At 41.0% G+C, this 20,387-nt stretch overlaps 1 protein-coding gene across 1 annotated transcript in view; it reads right to left on the bottom strand.

The window, feature by feature from the left end:
• The window catches only part of TRPC5 (transient receptor potential cation channel subfamily C member 5), a 166,489-nt gene that overhangs the window by 43,924 nt on the left and 102,178 nt on the right, over positions 1–20,387 (bottom strand). The window contains exons 3-5 of the mRNA XM_090264555.1: positions 17,023–17,359; positions 15,607–15,746; positions 9,307–9,629 (exon numbers count right to left, since the gene is read on the bottom strand). Coding sequence (XP_090120681.1) covers positions 9,307–9,629; positions 15,607–15,746; positions 17,023–17,359 — 800 coding nt within the window. The remainder of the gene's footprint in view (positions 1–9,306; positions 9,630–15,606; positions 15,747–17,022; positions 17,360–20,387) is intronic.

Raw genomic sequence — 20,387 nt, 5'->3', positions numbered from 1 at the left:
ATGGACATTAACTAAGGGGGGTGGGATTGCTGGAGGGAAGGAGGGTACTGGGCAGAGGGAAGCAAAGGGGAAAAAATTGGAACTACTGTAACAACATAATCAATAAAATATGCTTAAGAAAAAAACCACAATGAGATATCAACTCACACCTGTCAGAATGGCTATCACCAATAAATCAACAAACAAGTGTTAGTGAGGTTGTGGAGAAAAAAGAATCCTTATGTGCTGTGTTGGTGGGGATGCAAATTGGTGCAGCCACTTTGGAAAACAGTATGGAGTTACCTCAACAAGTCAAAAGTGCAACTGCCTTATGACTCATAAATTCCACTTCTGGGAATATAGCAGAAGAACCTTGAAACACTAATTTGAAAGAATATTTGCACCCCTATGTTCACTGCAGCATTATTTACAATAGCAAAGATCTGGAGGCAGCCCAAGTGTCCCTCAGTAGATGAGTGGATAAAACAACTATGGGACATTTACACAATGGAATACTCAGCCATGAAAAAGAAAAAAAATTTACCTGTTTTGACAGTATGGACGGACCTGGAGAATATTATGCTAAGTGAAATAAGCCAGTCAGAGAAAGACAAATACAATATAATTTCACTTATATGTGAAATCAAAGGAACAAAATAAACAAACCAAATAGAAATAGGTTCACAGATACAGAGAACAGACTGACAGCTGTCAGAGGGGAGAGTGTTGGGGGGGGGGCTGGATGAAAAAAGTCAAGGGATTAAGCAAAAAAAAAAATCCTCATTGACACAGACAACAGCATGGTGATTATCAGAGTAGGAGGGAGTGGGGCAAAGTAGAAGAAAGTAAAGGGGAATTAAATGATGATATAAGAAGACTTGACTTGGGGTGACCACGCAATACAACATACAGTTGATGTCTTATAGAGTTGTACACCTGAAGCCTATATAATTTTATTTACTAATGTCACCCCAATAAATTTAATAAAAATTTTTCAAAGACTTAAGCTGGGAAGCAAATTAAACATGCAACATATCTTGGAAGAGATAATTTAGGCCTGAACAAAGACACCAATACAGTGGTGTGTGTGTGTAGAGGATGGATTGAAGAAATACAATATTTAGGAAGTAGAAATTGTAAAGCTGAATGAGAGACTGGATGTGTTGCATATGAGAGGGTGACAGTCCCAGATGACTCCTAGGATTCTGGCTGGTGTCACTTAATAAGGTGAGGAATTAAAGTGAAAATAAGTTTGGGGTGGGGACATGAAGATAAGGAATTTAGCTATGGACATTTTGTGTTTGAGAGGCCTGTGGCCCATCCAGGTGTATTCAGTAGGCATTTGGAGATGAGGGCCAGGGCATCAGAAAGAGATGCAAGATCAGCTAGTTAGCTTCTTACTGCTCCCACCCTTTTCCTCACGCTGTGCTCTCAGAATGATGATGCCGTCCTAGTTGCTTCTCTGGACAGTAGATGAAAGCCAGGTACTCCCAGTATGGAATACTGAACTCAAATGAATAGTACTGTCATGTGGTTGTCAGCAAGGACAATAAAGTCCCTTTGAATTATGTGCCCAGTGGGGGAAACATTTTTTCCTCTTTTAAGGCAAGGAATATCAATGGCATCTCTGGAGAATCAGAAGGAAAAGGGTGAGCAATAAACAGATGCCATACTTTGTTGTAGGAATACAAACAAGCTCACTTTTCCCTGTTCTAAAAGCTGAGTCTTTCTGACATTCTGAGAGACGTGTATTTTAACAGGTTTATAAATGTCTTAGTTGAGTAATTTAAAAGAAAACATAAATCTCAGTCAGACTTCTATGGAAGAAAAAATCAACACTTACAGGAAATTTGATCTAACATTAATGCTGATTTAGCCCAGCAGGACAATTCTTCATACCTGATGCCCCAATATGTAATTTTGTGTGTGAGAGTGCCCATTCTTGTCAACTGTCCCTGCTGTGCAAGTGATGAGAGCAAACAGGTGGCAACAGGGGTGTTAATTACCGTTACAAACTTTCAGAGAGGAGTTTCATAAACTTCCTCAGCAGAGTTCACATGAAAGGGTAATTGGCAGGGATCCAGCATCCTGGAAAGTACCTTAAATTCAGGTGTTCAATTCTGTTGAGTGCCACGATGGGAACAAATGCAGTCTCCTATTGCTTAAGCCACTACAAAATTGCTCATAATATTGAAAACAAGTGGAAGTGAATTCTGCCTGTAGGGTTATGTAGGAAAGGAAGCAGTTGCTCATCCAGAAGCACTAGCAAGGTGACCATTTGCCATTATACAAACACTCATGGTTGGCTTAACCAACATAGCACTATTTCTTTGTCAACTCATTTTGACCTCTCTTTTCTTTCACATGAGTTTGATTACCCCATCCCAAATTTTTCCCTGAGTTCTGGGAAGAGAGGGAAGGAGTGTGGCCTAGTGGAGGGAGTGGGTTTCTGCAAAATGTGCACTGGAATAGGGCCATTTTTTCAAACTGTGCACTGGAACATCATCATGGCCAATATACTAGGGAAAACCTCTCCCTACATTGTACATTTACAATGGGTAGTCTCTGAGAAGTCCTGCAATGAAGAAACTATTTAAAACTTGTCCTAGCATTTCCAAAACTCATTTGGCCTTAGATCCCATTTTCATGTCTATCAAATTTCCTTGAACTACGGTTATTTGTAGCCCATTTTGGGACACAGTACTAGAGGCAGATAATAGGGATATGTTAGATAGCAGTTTCTCCCTTCTCAATTTGTGCAACTTGGGGTCAAACAGAAACGCTTTTTTTTTTTCTTGGCTTTTGTTAATGAGCACATTTCTATAATATCTGAGTCCACTGAAATGCCTCAGTTCGTAGAGTTAAAGGGGAAAATTGCACTGTAGTTCAATGACTAAGAATATCTCACAACCTTGGGGTCATTGCTGTGATACCATTGATGAGTGGCACTTCTCTGGACTGGGGGTGAAGATGGGGTCAAGGTATAGGCCACTGAGACCAGGGTAAGCCCATTACCACACCTGGTACTTAACATTTCCTGAAGTGTGCTTATTTTCTTTCTTTTGTCTATTTCCCTGATAGTAATTTGTCAGAAAATAAAACACTCCTTTTTTTTTTATTTTTTAAAATATCATTTGTTGATTATGCTGTTATGGTTGTCCCAATTTCTTTTTCCTTTGTTCCCCTCCACCCAGTGACCCCCTCTCCCTCCAGTTGTCCCCCGCTTAGTCCATACCCATTGGTTGTGCAAATAGTTCTTCTCAATATCTTCCTATCTACTCCACTCCCTCCTACTATGCTTAATTCCTGTACCATCTCTCTCTCTTTACCCCCTTTGCCCTCCCCGCTGACCTTCCCACAGAATGTTCCGCATACCTATAATTCTTTTCCCATTCTCGTTGCCTACTTAGTTTGCCTTTGCTTCGGTTCCTTACTTTCTGTTGTTGGTTGTTGTTACACAGTTTTCATTTTAATGTTTATAGTTTTGATCCTCTTTATCATAAACATGTCCCTTTAACATTTCATATAACAGTGGTTTGGATCTGATGAATTCCTTCAGTTTTACTTTGTCCTGGAAGCACTTTCTCTGCCCTTCTATTCAGAATGACAATTTCGCTGGATAGAGTAATTGTGGTTGCAGGTTTTTGCTTTTCATCACTTTGAATATTTCTTGCCAGTCCCTTCTTGCCTGCAGAATTTTTGAGGAATCAGCTGATAGTCTTATTGGGACCCCTTTGTACATAATTCGCTTCTTCTCTCTTGCTGCATTTAAGATTCTCTCTTTATCTTTAATTTTTGACATTTTGATTATAATGTGTCTTGGTGTGGTTCTCCCTGGGTCCAGTTGTTTTGGAACTCTCTGTGCTTCCTGGACCTGTAAGTCTGTTTCCTTCCCCAAGTTAAGGAAGTTCTGTTTCATTATTTTTTCACATAATTTTTTAATTTCTAGTTCTTCTTTCCCTTCTGGCAACCATATGATTTGGATGTTGGCCCGCTTATAGCTGTCCCATAGGTTTCTGAGTCTCTCCTCATTTTCCTCACCTTTTGTTTCCCATTTCTGCGCTCGTTTACTGTACATTCCTTCCCTATGTTCTGGTTTGTTGATTTGATTCCTGATTTTCCTTCCCTCACCACTTGTTTCGTATGTATTTTTGTTTATTTCAGCAGGACTAGCCTTCATTCCTTTCCCGTCTTGTTTAAGATCTGCTGTCAGGTCTGTAAGCATTCGTATAACCAAAGGTATGAACCATGCCTCAGAAAGACTTTCTATCTGCTGATCTTTTACATCAGATATTTGCTGTCTGGTCAGCTGCAAGGCTGGGATCTCTATTATGATCTCTGCCATCCTGACAGTTTTGTGTTTACTTTTGCTGCCTGGGCAGGGCTGTCACACCTCCTACGCTATAGGGGGTGGAGCCTCATGCTCTTGTCACTACCGGGCAACCCTTCTCACCACGCTGTGGCATTTTGTGTGGTGGCGGGGTCCAAGATGGATTCTTACTGTTCACTTTCCACTGAGAGACCTGGAGCCTCCTCCTCCATCCCCACCCCCTCTGTCCCTCACAGTCTGAGGCAATGGGGGGTTCTGCCTTCCCCAGCATTGGAATCGCGAACTGACAGGTTTGGTCTGCAGCAGGGGGTGCTCACCAGGCGCTTCTCACCTCCCCTTAAATATGGGTGTCTGTGCTTACTGCCATCCTGCCACCGTCACTGCAGCTGCTACTGCCAGCACAGCTTGACTTCTCTGCCCTGGCTTCGCTCCTCCTACCCATCCAGACGATCACCACTTCTTTATTACTTCATACGTTGGACTTCCATGTAGCTTTATTTTCTGGAACTTCTGGTTATTTCTGTTTTTTTGGTAGTTGTATTTCATCTTAGTTGTGGAGGGAGATGGAGCATGTCAGCCTAGGCCTCCATCTTGCCTGGAAGTCCTGTCTGGATGAGTATTTCTCCTTTATATCTTTGTTTGTTGGACTTTCATGCAGCTCAATTTTCTGGAACTTCTGGTTGTCTCTAGTTTTGAGGTAGTTGTATTCCTTCTTAGTTGTGGAGGGAGATGCAGCATGTCTGTGTAGGCCTCCATCTTGGTCAGAAGTCCTAAAAGGCACTCTTAGTTAAAGCTTGAAGGTCCTAAAGAAGCAGGTATTGCATTTACAAAGAAAAGGCACAGGAGTTTCATGTGTCTGGAGGTTGTGGACTCATGGACAGAGATTCATGAGCTGTTTCCTGTATCCCAAGTGGGAATGGGAAACATTTACAATCAGTTCTTGGTACCCTTTAGCCCGTCTGAAACCTTAAATTAACCCCAGAAGTTAAGCTGATTTTAATCTTGGCTTCAGCCTGTACCTTCTCTCTAGGTCACTTCTATAAAAGGAGGTACAGTTGTCACTGGGAGGTGCTCAAAGACTTCTGCCATAAACCTTATTCTATGCTCCACATAGGACTATGGCACAGAGCATTTGTCCTTACTAGCATTCCAGCTTCTATTCTACACTGTGTGAGCTCAGGGAACCTTACTGTTTCCTCTTTAGTATGCCTAATTAATATTGCTTGAAGGGTAGAGTTACAGGCCTTCTGTTTTACAGTTCTAGGTAGGGGAAACATTCCTCAATCAGATGCAATATGCATCCCAATAATACAATCAGGTAAAAGAGATGCAACCACTGCATGTAAAACCCGTTCAAAGATACCAGTTCTATAAATGTTTACCTTAATTCCATCAACCCTTATGTTCCTAACTGCAGCCTCTCTAGGTCTTCATCAACAGGTTTTGGTGTTATAATACTGGGTAGGGCGAATGTTCACTACCAGACATAATATCTATTCTCACAAAACATTCAGGTACAGAAAACACAATTTCTTTACATAAAGCCTGCTCAAACATTCGAACTTTCATAATCCTCTCAGTACTTACATTTTCAAATTCTCTCAATCTAATTGTAGCCTGAGTCAGGGCTTCACCAGTGGGTTTTGGTACCACAGTTTGTAGGACTCCTGGAAATTTCTCTTTTCCATTCCCTGACCACTTGACCTACTCTTGTGCAAAAAGCTTTTGTCCCCAGCCAGAGATTAATCCAAGAGATCCTGGCCTTTTTGTCAATCTAACTTTATTAATCTCCCTAACCACTGCCCAAAGAGATTGCTGGTCATATTTCTCATTGTAATTCTTGACTTCTGGCTTTTAAAGTTTCTCCATACTGGGGTACAGTGGACTTGTTTGGGGCCCTTGAATGTTGGGGAACCAGCACAGGGTCCCTTTGTCTCACCTAATTTTTGCTAGTGCTGTACTAAAACCTTTGTTTTAACCTCACCAATGCCCATTTTATTCATCTCATTGTTTCATGACCATCTTAAGGTTTACATGCTGCTGGGATGAGGCCTGTTGCTCTCCCCTTTCTGTTTCAGCTTTGTTTCTGCTCCTATCAATATTCACTTTATTTACATTATTTCCTAGTAACTGTTGAAACTTTTCCACCTTTTTGGCCTCTTTTTATTCTCTTGTTAATTACCCTAATTTCTTTTTATTAGCATGTGTAAGACCCAGGAGGGGAAGCTGAGAAAGAAAATTTGATAAGGCTTCCCCAATTGTCCCTGGGTTTTGCAGGAGTAAGGTTACATGGGCTGCTCATGTGAAAACGGCCCCCTTAACTATAGCATTTACCCTGACTTGGGTAATGGGCATATTCAGCAGGAACATCCCCAGTCATCATTTAAAGCCTGTCCCACATGGTTTGCTTATGAAGCATATCAGCTGCTTTGTCTGAGGGGTTCCACTTTGCTCCGAATTCACAAGGGGGGATGGAAAATGCCCCTTCTCAGGGTAAAGAAACTTTAGTAGCTTTTATCCAGTCCACGAGGCTGGCTGTTTCCTCAGAATTACCTCCTGTGTGTGTGGATCACTTATAGCCATCTTGGATCTCTGATATTTGCATAGTGAGCTGTGGGTTCTGCATCAACCTAAACATGTTCGTTCACTCTGTGGCATTCAAAACCAAAGACATAGTCCTCAAATTGGTTAGTCTCACAATCCATTTAAGTAAAGGTTCCTCAGGAAGCTGGTGATATTGAACTACAAAATGATACAACTCCCTCACTCTGTACTCCCTGATTTCAGTAGTTTCTTGGTGTCACCTTCTCCCTACATTGATAACCTTCTTGCTGACCACAGGTCTTAGAGGTATTTCCTATTGTCCTTGCATAATTTTTTCCCTTGGGGGGCAGCTTGAGGCTGGTGGCCCAAGCTTAGAATGATCGAAGTCTCACCTTGGTTCAGCATTAAGGCCCAACTCAGCAATTTCTTTTATTTTAATTTTAACTATTACAGGTAACAATAACCAAAGGATTGTATGTTTAGCATGCCTTCATTATTTTCCATTTCCTTATATATCCAATAAGCCAACTCAGAGTAGAGTTTATTGCCATTTGTAAATTCCATTGGTAACTTTTACCTTTAGTAACCTATCACAGCACAACTAGTTTCATACCATGGGTGACCAGATAGCCATCTAGGGAGCAAAGGTTTATCATTCCCTGTCTTCTTTTTTTCTCTTCCCAAACCACTACATGTTTCTGTGAACCAGGGCTATTCTAGCAAATCCTATTTCTCTGACATCAACTAAAAGGTTATGAACTCAATTCCAACATTTGGGTATGCATAGGTTACCCCCCCACACACACACGTACCACCAGTTCTTCAACACAATCTAAGTGGTCCTACAGTTCAACTCAATTCTGATATTGCTGAGTTAAGGGCTTAGTCCAGCAAGATTGCCCCTCCCCCCACTTCAGATCCCATTCAGAAGTTCAGGTATGCTTCTAACTGACTGGCTATAGACTAGAGCAACAATTTTCAACCGTTGTTATCTCATGTCACACATAAACTAATTACTAAAATTCTGCAGCACACCAAAACTATATTATATATTTTGCTGCTCTGATAAAAAAAAAAAAAGGTATAATTTTGATTTATCCACACGAGATGGCTTTTGTTGTGTTGGCTCTTGTCACTTTTTAATGTTTCCTTCTTTTTAATTTATTTTATTTTATTGTTGTTCAATTACAGTTGTCCCAATATGCTCCCTATTGCTCTCCTCTGCCACATCCCACCACCTTCCACAGTCAATCCCCACTCTGTTATTCATGTCCATGGTCCTTTATACTTGTTCCTTGATTAGACCATTTTCCTTTTTTCCAAAATCTAAGCAAAAACAGGTCAGTATCCCTAACTAAATAGTCAGGTATGGCATGTTTTAAAAATTCTTGTAGCACACCTATGTCCTGCAGCACACTGGCTGAAAATTGCTGAACTAGAGGTTTCCATGACCCTATTCTTGGTTTCAATTAAATTGTAAGAGCATCTCACAGAATTCAGAGAAATGTTTTACTTACTAAATTATTGGTTTGTAATAAAAGGATATAATTCAGGAACAGCCAAATGGAAGAGATGCATGGGGCAAGTTATGTGGAAAGGGAATGTGGCTTCCATGCCCTCTCCAAACACATGCCACTCTCCCCAAATCACCAACCTGGAAGCTCTCAGAAACACAACCTTTTGGGGTTTTATGGAGGCTTCAACACATAGGCATGACATTAAATTCATTGGCCATTCATGACTGAACTTAATCTCCAGCCCTTCCCCTCTTTCTGGAAGTCAGGGGGGAGGGACTGAAACTTCAAACTCAAATTACTTGGTTGGTTCCACTGTCAACCAGCTCCCATCCTTAGGTGGTTTCCAAAAGTCGCCTTCTTAACATAACAAAGACACATTATAACTCTCAACACCCATACACCCCTGAAATTCCAAGAGTCTTTTAGGAACTCTGTGCCAGAAAAGGGGGCATGATAATCAAATACATATTTCTTATTTTAAATCATAATATCACAAGGTGCATGAAGATATTTTTGCATCCTTCCTTTTTCTTTGTTCTTGGTTCAGAATAGTTACATTAGCTCTCATAGTCACTTGTTTAGAGGAATAGTCTTGATCTTTCATTTCCTTGGTGAGTGATGTTTTTTGAGTGAGGAATTATTTACCCCTTATCATTAATTCTTTTAAAAATGTGGGGTGTTATCAAAATATTTTAACTCTAGATGCATTCCTGGGAGCCCAGCTTATGTTTGATTCTTCCTCCACCCTCACCTAAGTTTACTTCCTTTCCTAGTCTGTTGTGGCAAGTGAAGAACCTTCCTCCATTTCAGACCATTCCAGTTGATCTGTGAGTGAGCTTTGCATGCACTGTCAAGAGACAGTGATGAATCTGTGGACTGGAAATAGGAAAAAGAAGGATAAGGCTGAAAAAGGCATAGAGGAGATGGGGGTCTTACGTGGAGAAGGCATTGTTCTGTTTCTCACATCGGATCCCCTTGCAGTTGTTCGGCTCATCGATCGCTCTGGTCTCATAATAAAAGTAAAGCTGGTTCAATCCATTGGCAAAAGCCAGAAGGACTAGGCAGTAGATGAAGAGGAATTTAAGAATATCAAGCAGCATTCTCCCCAGAGAGATCTGCAGAGGCCCTAAATGGGAGTTGGCTGTGAACAGGGATATAAGACGCAACGAACTTAAAATGTTGGATATTGCGAAGAGTGCTTCTGCAATCAGAGTTGGGTGCCACATTTCCCATTCTTCCCGTGGACGAGAACCATTATACTGAAAGAAAGAAGTGTATAAGATGAGAGGTACAGTGAGCATTTCTAAAACTTTACCCTCTTTCCTCTCTTCTGCACCCAAATAAAGCCACCAAAGTAAGCATCAAGCATTCATTTATACACCAGGCCCTGTGCATGACATTATTTGTTTTTTTTCCCACCCAATCAATACATGATGCTAATAACTTTCTTCCTCCCACTCCCATCCAAATATATCCTAGGATATAGACATAGAAAAATGATTTTCAGAGCAATCAACTGGAGCAACCACCTATAGTTTACCAATAGACATTTTCTAACTGTGAGCTTGCCAGATTGTTGGGGAGTGTCACTGAAACTGAGCCAATGAGATTTCAAATTAGATTGAACTCCTCAGTTCCCCAGCCATTTTTTCTGAGCACCACAGACAGGTTGTTACTGAAGGACAAAGGATAAATTCAGCCTCTGTAGTGTGCAGGGCTCATCCTGAATTCCCTGCTGACTGCAACCCTTAGAGGGTTGTTACTCAGAGGTTTCTGCTAAATTTTTTGCAGTCTATAATGTATGCCATACTATTACAAATGGCATGTTTAGTGTCCACACAGTGAATTTAGTACTGCCCACACATGGCGTGTATGGATGTATTTTATTGTTCCTTTGACAGCCCTACAAGCTGGAATGTCCCTCTAGCAGAAATGAAGAACCACGGGGTTGAAAGAGGGGAAGAATCAGTATTTCTAGGGCTGTTATCCATTTTTTAGCCCTGTCCTGGATTTTCAGCTCCTAGAACACTGGATGTCCAGCTTAGTAGAAAGATGGCTTCATTGTGAGACCTAACGACCCATTGGACTTTGTCACTTAAAACTGCCTTTACCTCTCATGAAAAGTAGCCATGCAATAGCCCTCAGTGTCCAGGCCATAGTAGCCAGCAGATACCACAGGTAGGTGGGCAGTAGCCACAGGACCTCCCAGCATGATGAAGGCAGCTCCAGGCCCAGGGCTTCCATGGCCAGGGCTTCCCAGGCAGACCCCAGGAGCTTCAGTGCCCAAAGCCACTGCACTAATTTTGTCATGGTCACCTCAGGGCCACTGCTTTTGCTCTCACCCTCCTTGCCCTTGAAGACACTGACTGCAAGCTATAGAGCCAGATCCAGGAGGCCAGTGTTGACTTGGCCTGCAAGAGGATGTGCTTCTGACACTCTAATCCCATTCTCCTCAGAACAGCCCTCCCTCCCATTCCCCATTAAAGAGCAAGTTTACTTTCTAAAAACAAAACACAAACAAACAACCCTCCTCAAACTGCCTTTACCTCTCAACTTCACCATAGAATGAGGATAATATCCACTCCCACCCACTGCACACGTTTGTGATTATATATGCATAAGTGAAAGTCTGTGTACTCCATAAGGGGAGATGTTATGGAAATACAAGAAATTGCTTATCACTTTCTCAAGACAGAAGTAGATTTGGCCTGATATTCAATATGAAGCATATTGTCTTGAGCTCTCATCTAAATATCACAGTTTCTCAGGACTATATGTAAACAGCTTTCCTGAGAAAATGTTGAATTGGGGGCCAAATTATATTGTCAGCATTTCTAAAATATGCTTCAGTTCCAATAACTGAGGAAATTGGTATTGTTAAATTATTTTGTGTGTATCCAATATTCTTTACTGTCAGAGGAGTTTGGAAAAACTTTGCCACAATTCTGCTTCTGTTTCAGAGAGAATTTAGTTGGCCAATCGGTTTTATACACTCTTGGCCAAATCTTATATTTCTACATTTTTTTCTTCCAAAAAATGTGCTGCATTCCTGTGAGGGGTGGGCATTATTATGCTTGTTTTACAAGTGGAGGAACTGAAATACAGAGAGGCAGAGTGACTTGCTTAAGATCACACAGCAACTTGAAGGCAGATCCAGAACAAAACTCTGGCCTTTATAAACACTCAGTCTAGCACTGTTTCTATTAAATGTTACTTATATCATAGTTGATATCACAGCACATATGGAAGATAGGCTTTTAAAGGTTCTGAGGTATATGCAAAAGACAGAGACTTTTTGCTGATAAGAAAACAGACCTACGTTTTAAAACTAGAAATTATTAACTGGAACATGTATAGCTCATAATTTATGTTTTTCTTTTTTGCACAGCCACAACTGTAACTACAGGGAAGTCTGCTGCCCATTAGGTGGTGAGTCTGAATTTTCAGAATACTCAGAACTGTGACAGATGATTCTTGTGGCAAATCTGTGCTTTGCATATACCTTTGAAGAAAGATATTATAAAATATGACAGAAGGAAATACATTTGGAACTTATTTATAATATTATGGAGGTCAGCAAAAAATATTCTGTTAAGGGCCAGATAGTACATACATGGTGGGGCAAAAATAGGTTTGCATTTGTGAGTTTGCAAAACACAGAGGGATTTTTGCATTACTATTTATTAATTATTGTATTATTTCCTATATGAACCACTATAAACCTACATTTGCCCCACCCTATGTTTTTGGCTTTGTGGACTATATGGTCCCTGTAGCCATTACTCAACTCTTTTCTTGTAGAACTAATAGACAGTGTGTAAAAAAAAATAGATGTGGCAGAAGGCCAAATTTTCCTTGCAGAGCATAGTTTTCTGACCCCAGAGATAACACAAGTGGTTTTCCAGTTGTGTTCCTGGAAACCTGAGAGATCAGTGGAGGCATCTAGTGGCCACTGTGGGAGCCAAAGAGGAGGCCTGGAAGAGCATTCCTCATTCCAATTTTAGTCATTTAATCTCTTTAATATATTGAAGTTCTGCTTAAGTTTTAATTTCAAGACAGAATTCCATGGAAACATTAAAAGGTTGAAAGCCATAGATCTAGTCCAATCTTATTTTTCAGAAGCAGAATCTACTACTCAGAAAGGAAGAAGGATGACCTATGGCAATCCAGCTTGTGAGTATCAGAGCAGAGATTTAACTCAGGTTTCCTGACTCTTGAGTTAGTGATATTGGGAGGCAAGTGATTTTTCTTATTTTTTTTTTGAGATGAAATGCACCTTAAAAATTGGCCTTTGTGCCTTTCAAAGTGGTCTGAATTACATTTTTTCAACTCAAAAGCAGAATAGGCAGAGGAACAGACTAATGTGGAGACTTAGTCATAACAATGATGGGTATGTGTGTCTACAGCTAAGTACTGGCTAAAGAAAGAATTACAATTCAATTGGTCTCAAAGTTCAGAATTATTCTGTACATATGGAAGTAAAGTGGTGGTGAAATAAGTCTAGGTGGTGCTATCCTAGAAGACAAAAAGACAATTATTTTTTACTTGTAGGGTTATCTGGAGGGGGGGGCACCGAGGGCCAACCTTATGTGCATTTGTTTCTTTTGAGTACTTCAGTGCATGCCTTTTGGTTCCTGTTTTTGTAGACCATGTGAGATGGAGTGTATGAGGTCTGTCCAGAAGGTATCCAGCCATATAATATGAAAAAAATAGAGACATTTATTGAAGAAGAAACAAGAAACATTGTACACAGGACAATGACACCTCAGTCCCCTTCAAAGTAGGCACCTCACACAGTTCTCCCAATTGCCATCAACTGCCCTGTTGTGTTTTTCTGAACCTCATTGGCCGTCTGAAATCTCTTCCCTTTCAAAGGTTATTTTAATTTTGGGAAAAGCCAAAAGTCACAGAGTGCCACATCTGGGCTGTAGGGGGACTGAGTTACCTGAGTGATCTGACTTTTAACCAAAAAACTGCATGAGATGTGATGAGTGAGTAGGCGTGTTGTTGTGATGAAGGTGCCAATCACCAGTTGCCCATAGCTGTGGCCTTCTGAATCATTTGAATAGTTTGCGCAGAAGAATGTTCAAGCTTAATGCAAATTTTGATGCAAATTTATTGCTCTACTCACTCAGTCATTTTGAATGCAATGGCCACACAGTACACATGCTCACTCAACGGTGTCGACCATCCCTACTGACTAGTCATTGTTCATGCATGTGCATTTCAGCCCACTCTCCTGGCTGCCAGGTTACATCAATGTCGTGCAAACTGTTCTTGTTATATTAACAATGACTGGACTTTTCCCAGACAGACCTCATATATATTGTTAACCAGTTTTTTTTTTCTTTTTACTCTAATAAAGGATCTTCTTTAAGTCCAGCTTATCCCATGGTGCTTCTGTACTTCTTCAGTATGACAATGATCTGAAATGTTTCAAGGAGCCTGGGGACCAGAGCTTTTGTGGCTTTACCTCATAAGGGTTGGCTCAGCCTACTTGGAGAAGTTCATCTCAGGCTGGTGTGTTCTGTGGATGAGGACCAGACTGCCCATTTATAGTTATCATTGCAAATCCAAGGTCTGCTTGTGGCATGTCTTGTTTCATAAAATTTCCTTTTTATTGAAGTACTTCAGCTTCTTGGCAAATGTTTGCTTTGAGTTAAGTATTTTTTAGTTAAGGGCATTCACTCAGCTTAGTAGAGCTGATTTATCCTTATATTCCGTGGTGGGGAAGTGTCTACCTTCTTGGAAGACTTACCAGTGAAGTTGAATAGGTTATGTGATCAGCTAATGTTGGGCATCTACAGGTACATTTTCATATCCCCAAGAGTTAATCATTTTCTTCATCATTTATTCTAAACTTCCTGTTTAAGAAAAACCCGCCAATTTCTAGATTGATAATTTATTGTTCCTCCAGCGTATAAATACCACTTCCAAAAGAAGAAATTTATTTTTTTTAGGATAACAGTGTTACTTAGTCAGCAGAGTGCCAAAATTACATGGATTTCATCCAGGCACATTAACCAGACATTCAAACATTTCCTTGCCAAGTTTTTCTTGTAAAGAAGTTGTAAGTATGTGTTAAATGATTGTAGGCTTCTTAAAACTGTTTAATGACTGTATTCAATATTCATGCTCCATATAACTAACTCCCAAGATCTTAAGATTTATGCAATATACATATTAAGGATATAAAAATAAAGTAAGTTGTTGGAGATTTGGGGGACAGCCATATTCAAATTCTAAAACTTAATGTGGAATTTAGTGCCAAAAAGCATGATTGACTAGATAATCTTGGAGACTCAATCATCAGCCTTTTTTCGTACTGGACAAGCTCAATTCAGGGTAAAAGGAGGATGGCCATTCCATTGTCTAATGAGCACCAACCTGAACTCGAAGCCTGTGACTACTCAATGTGAAGGAAAGGATATGAAACTTTTTTTTTCAGGATAATTCAGGCTGTACAATGTTCAGGAAAACATCAAGTTGGTGTGTGTGTGTATATGATCTGAATTGGTACTGAGACATAGGTTGGGTGATACTCAAAAAGTTGGATTTATCATGGTTTGAATGATCATCTTGGTGGTGGAAGTGATGAGGAAAGCAGAGGCAATTAAATATATGTCTCATATGGTTTCTAGTGTTCTGCTATCTGTCACATGAAGAACACTTGAGGAAGTGTGAATATTTTGCTTTGAGACAACTTAGCAGGTTAGAGATGACTTCATATTGGAAGCACTATTATGGAGAAGGAACAGCTTTGTTCTATTTGAGCCCACAGGGAAGAAGGATTGCTAATGAATGTGTCACAGGAAGAAAATATTAGAAAAATGTAAAGTTAGTACTTTTTAATGAAGTGGCAAGGGTTGAGAGAAGTTTTGGAGATAATTAAGTCAGTGATTTTTCCCCTGTCCTGTACAAACATCAGTGGACCATCTTCTTGGAAAAGATATTGCAGAGAGGACTTAAACATTTACTGGATGGATGGGTGGCTGAAAACCATTTTACTCTCAGAGCTTAAGGAGCTAAGGACTCATTTGCAAATAGCTCCATTCTCAACTTTTGTTGCTTAGGTGGACACTCCTTACAAACTATTAAAAGAATGTTTTTATGGTACTTTCCCACAGGGATAGGGCTGTTATCAGCCCTTTTCCCTTAAACCATTTATGTTTCCAGTGCTAAAACTTAATGTAACAAAATCGTTCTTTAAGAAAAATGGCGGACATTTCAAGTTACCTTGACATAGGCCACAATCTTCAAGGAAATAGTTGCCAGGTAGAGTGAGTTCATTGCAAAGTCCATCAGGTTCCACCAGTCATGGATGTATTCAGTAAATCCACCATCCCACATTTCCTTAATCTCCCCCCAAATGAAACCTGAGAAATGCAAGCAAAAGGTTAATTTCTTCACAGGGTCAGAATAGTCATCATAGTCATTATAGTAGCACTATCTCACCTCCCAGACTTGAAGTTACCAAACCTAATAAACTTTACCTGAATATGCACATATGTTATACTTTTCTGGCTACTATTCACTTTTAGCATTGTTACTATAGTTATTGGAATGCTGTTATTATTTTGGATGCCAGATTCTGCCCACTTCCCATTTTAGAGTGGGAATAATTTCATCAACAAATTAATTTGGTCAGTATTATCTCATAGTTCTTAATTTCCAACATGTGCTGGGGGAAAACATCTCAATGAGTTTTGAAGTGAGTAAGCCAACCATGGATCAAAAGGCTTGATGTCAGGGCTGGAGCCAGGCAGCGGGGCCCAAAATAAATTAGAATCCTCTTTTCTCCTCTCTCTTTTCATTGTGTGGCAGTTTCATAGAATTATGCCTCATAACATAGGCGCCTTGAAATGTGGAAAGCAGTAAAGGGTATGGCTGTAGTCTAAGGCAGTGCTTCTTAGACTTTAAAGTGCGTGTGAGTCATCTAGGGATGATGTTAAAATGCAGACTCTGATTCTATAGACCCAGGGTGGGACTTGATATTCTGTATATCTAACAAGCTCTAGGGGATTTTGACATTGCTGGATTGGGGTCCACTGTTTGAGTAGCAAGGACTTAGAAGATGGCAATGCATTAGAGAGTCCAATGCAATCTAATTATGCCCATAGATTACTAGTAAGGTTGCTTTTACCATGAATTGTGTGAACTTCCCAGGTTCCCCTCCTGATTGTAAAATCAGTATCCAAGTAGTATGTCTACTCTGAATAAGTACTGGGATAGTGTGGAATAGCCATGAGAAAGCAATAGATCCAAGTGCCCCCCTCCCAGTTATGGGAAAGAGGGCATTGAATACGTAGACTGATCAGCACGTGCCCTGCCTAACTTACCTGAGGTCCATCCTAAGTGACACTTGGCTTTCCTCTAAACTAACTGATAAACACCTTCCTTGTCTTTGATGATGTTAAGTTAGCAGAAACAAGCCCTGAGTGCACTGCCAATCTCACTGTAAAACAGGAAATACTGAGGGACCAGGGCCTAAGAAAGAAGGAACTACATTCCTGAGACTACCAACAAAGGACTACTCTAATGCACAGCGGGAAGCTGCCCTAGTACAAGGCGAGTACAGCCACCTATTCCAGTAATTTCTTTAGAGAAGACCAGCAGTCAGTCTGGCCATATTCCCTGGTCCTTTTGACTCACCAAGAACCCAAGGTAATATCATCCATTCCACGACAGTTGGGGGAGGCCCTTGTACATGAAGGTCTGTTCTGACGATGTGCTGAGAAGCCAGGAGAAGCATGAAGAGGAAGGTCAGATATGATGCTGTGTGGCAGATAAACTTGATAAATGGTTTCTTGATGAATAGACCAAGGTTGCTCCTGGGTGAGATCAGATAAGCTATAGACAGCATGGGAAACAGGAACCCAATGGTCATGCATGTCAGAAGCTTGACTACCCAGTGTTTCCGCCGCCATCCAGGGAAGCCATCATACCACAGAGTGGCAAGCAACTGTTGGCAATTGGGCTGAGCAACAAACTGGGAAAAGAATAGAATAATTTAGACATCTGAGATGACCAGGAGGCAGTCTACATTCATAATACCTTTTCTAGTTTACAGCTAGCTGCATGGTCAATTCTCCAAAGAGGCCTGATTTCCACAGTCCCATGAATGGGTCTAACCCCAGAGATAGCTCTACATGTCAAGGTATGAGACTAGAGTTTCCTCAGGATTATTTGCTTCATATATTAAACAAAGTCCCTCTGTTTGGTTTGTACTCTGACATGCCTCTCTATTTTCCTTCCTATCGTGTTACAAAAATGTTTCCTAAAACCTGGGTCTGCATCAAAATCACCCAGGGAACATTAAAAATCCATATTGCCAGGTGGCACCTCAGGTTGAATAATTGAGACTCATTGTATGTGTATGTGTGGAGGTATTCTGGGCAGCTGTTTTACAAAGTTCTGTGAATTTACATGACTTTTGGTAAGTAACCATGGGGATAGTTCATTACAGATAGATTTACATTTATTCATTCCCCTAGCCTATGTAAGGTCATCAACAAATGTGCACTTTGGGCAAACACAAACTGGCAGGGAATCAGCTCATGACTGTGGCTATGGTTTGGAATGGAAATGAATTCCCTTTTTGATTTTGTGTTTTCTCCCCTTTGGTTCTGAGCATCTCTTGGTTGGCTAGCAATGAATCAGGTTACTACTTTGCCATTTATTTAACACCCTCTCTAGTCTAGACATGCAAAGGAAGAAAATATATTTTGGGGCCAGTATTATAACATGTGCTGGATGAATCTTGGCAGGACACTCTCTCTCTAAAGCCTTCTTTCCTTAGTGTATCTAGGGGAGTGAGCTTTGGCAGCTAAGTCAAGTCTCTTGCAACTATGAACCATTCTTTTTTTTTTAAATGTGTTTTATTGATTATAATGTTACATTTGTCCCAATTTCCCTTCCCTCTGCTCCCCTCCACCCGGTGGCCGCCCTCCCTCCAGTTGTCCCCCCCTTTTAGACCATGTCCATTAGTTGTGCATATAGTTCTTCTCAACCTCTCTCTGTCTATTCCATTCCCTCCTACCATGATTCTTAATTCCTATATCATCTCCCTCCCTCTCCCCGTTCCCCCTCCCTGTTGACCTCCCCCCAATATGTTCCCCATACCTATAGTTCTTTTTCCACTCTCATTGCCTGTTTAGTTTGCCTTTGTTTCAATTCCCTAGCTTCTGTTGTTGTTTCTTGTGATGCAGTTTTCATTTTAGATTTCATAGTTTTGATCCTCCTTTTTCTAAACTAGTCCCTTTAATATCTCATATAACAGTGGTTTGGATCTAATGAACTCTTTCAGTTTTATTTTGTCCTGGAAACACTTTCTCTGCCCTTCTATTCTGAATGACAATTTCGCTGGATAGAGTATTCGTGGTTGTAGGTTTTTGCTTTTCATTACTTTGAATATTTCTTGCCAGTCCCTTCTTGCCTGCAGGGTCTCCCTTGAAAAGTCAGCTGATAGTCTAATTGGGACCCCTTTGTACATGATTCTTTTCTTCTCTCTTGCTGCTTTTAAGATTCTCTCTTTATCTTTAACTTTTGACATTTTGATTATAATGTGTCTTGGAGTGGTTCTCCCTGGGTCCAGTTGTTTTGGAACTCTCTGTGCTTCCTGGACCTGTAAGTCTATTTCCTTCCCCAAGGTTGGGGAGTTCTGCTTTATTATATTTTCACTTAATTTTTCAATTTCTAGTTCTTCTTCTTCGCCCTCTGGCAAACCAACGATTCTTATGTTGGGCCTTTTATAGCTGTCCCAGAAGTTTCTGATCCTCTCATCCTTGCTTCCCGTTTCCTCTCTCTGCACTGGTTGACTGTTGTTCCTTCTCTATGTTCTGGTTTGTTGATATGAACTCTGGAATTTTTTTCCTCACCATCTGTCTCGTATGTGGTTTTGTTCCTTTCATTATGAGTGTTTTTCGATTCTTTCTCATCTTTTTCCAGATCTTTTGTTAATTCTGTAAGCCACCTGATAACAATGGCCCTGAACTGAGCCTCTGACAGGTTTCTTATTTGTTCATCTGTCAGATTCTTCGTCTGTTGCCTGGTGAGCTGCGCCACCGGGATTTCTATAGTTGTCTGCCTCATTTTGACAGATGCGTTTTGTTTTCTTGGGCCGGCTATAGGGGGCAGTGCCTGTGTACTCGTCACGACCCAGCGACCGGCGGCAATCTGCAACCTTTTTCGCTGCGCTGTGGTGTTTTGTCATCACAACCCAGCAACCCGCGCCATTCTGCAACCTATTTCGCAGCCCTGTGGCGCTTTCTTTGGGGGCGGGGGTCCAAGATGGATTCACACAGTTATTCCGCTAGGAGACCGGGATCCGTCCTCCCGCCCCCTGGGCCTCACTGTTCAAGGCGATGTGGTGGCTGCTTTCCCCAACGTTGGGGTTGCAAGCTGCCGGGGTTAGACTGCAGCCGGGATTGTTCTCCCTGCCGCTGTCCCTGGTGCGACCGCAAACAGCACCACCCACTTTCGCTCTTCCTACCTGCCCAAAGGGCGCCGCTGGTTTATAACTTCATACGTTGGGCTTCCGTGTAGTTTTATTTTCTGGAATTTCTAGTTATCTTTTGTTTTGACGTAGTTGTATTCCTCTCTAGTTGTAGAGGGAGACCGAGCGTGACTGTCTAAGCCTCCATCTTGGCCGGAAGTCTTGAACCATTCTTAACATACATTAACTAACATCTATTGAGTTCTTAGTGTTCCAGGCACTGTACCACATTTTCACATATATCATCTCACAGCAACCCCAAAGGCAGATATTAGTATTGTACCCATTTTACAGATGATGGGACTGAGCCCAAGCTTACATTCTTGGTGAGTGGTGGAGCCAGTACGTATTGGATCACTAGCCTGACTGACCAAAGATCAAGCTGTTAAACAATCCATGAATGGTAAGGTCTGAAGCCTGCAGAAAGCTGATATTCCCACTATCTTCCCCATTGGCCTTACCACAGTGATTGAAATGCCCATATCACTTATTATTTGGGGTAAGGCAATGGAGTTATATTTAT

Source organism: Furipterus horrens, unplaced genomic scaffold, assembly GCF_987537825.1.
Source record: "Furipterus horrens unplaced genomic scaffold, mFurHor1.1.pri manual_scaffold_17, whole genome shotgun sequence".
Classification (NCBI taxonomy): domain Eukaryota; kingdom Metazoa; phylum Chordata; class Mammalia; order Chiroptera; family Furipteridae; genus Furipterus; species Furipterus horrens.
Note: the sequence above shows the minus strand (reverse complement) of the source record. Positions and strands in the feature narration are given on the sequence as shown.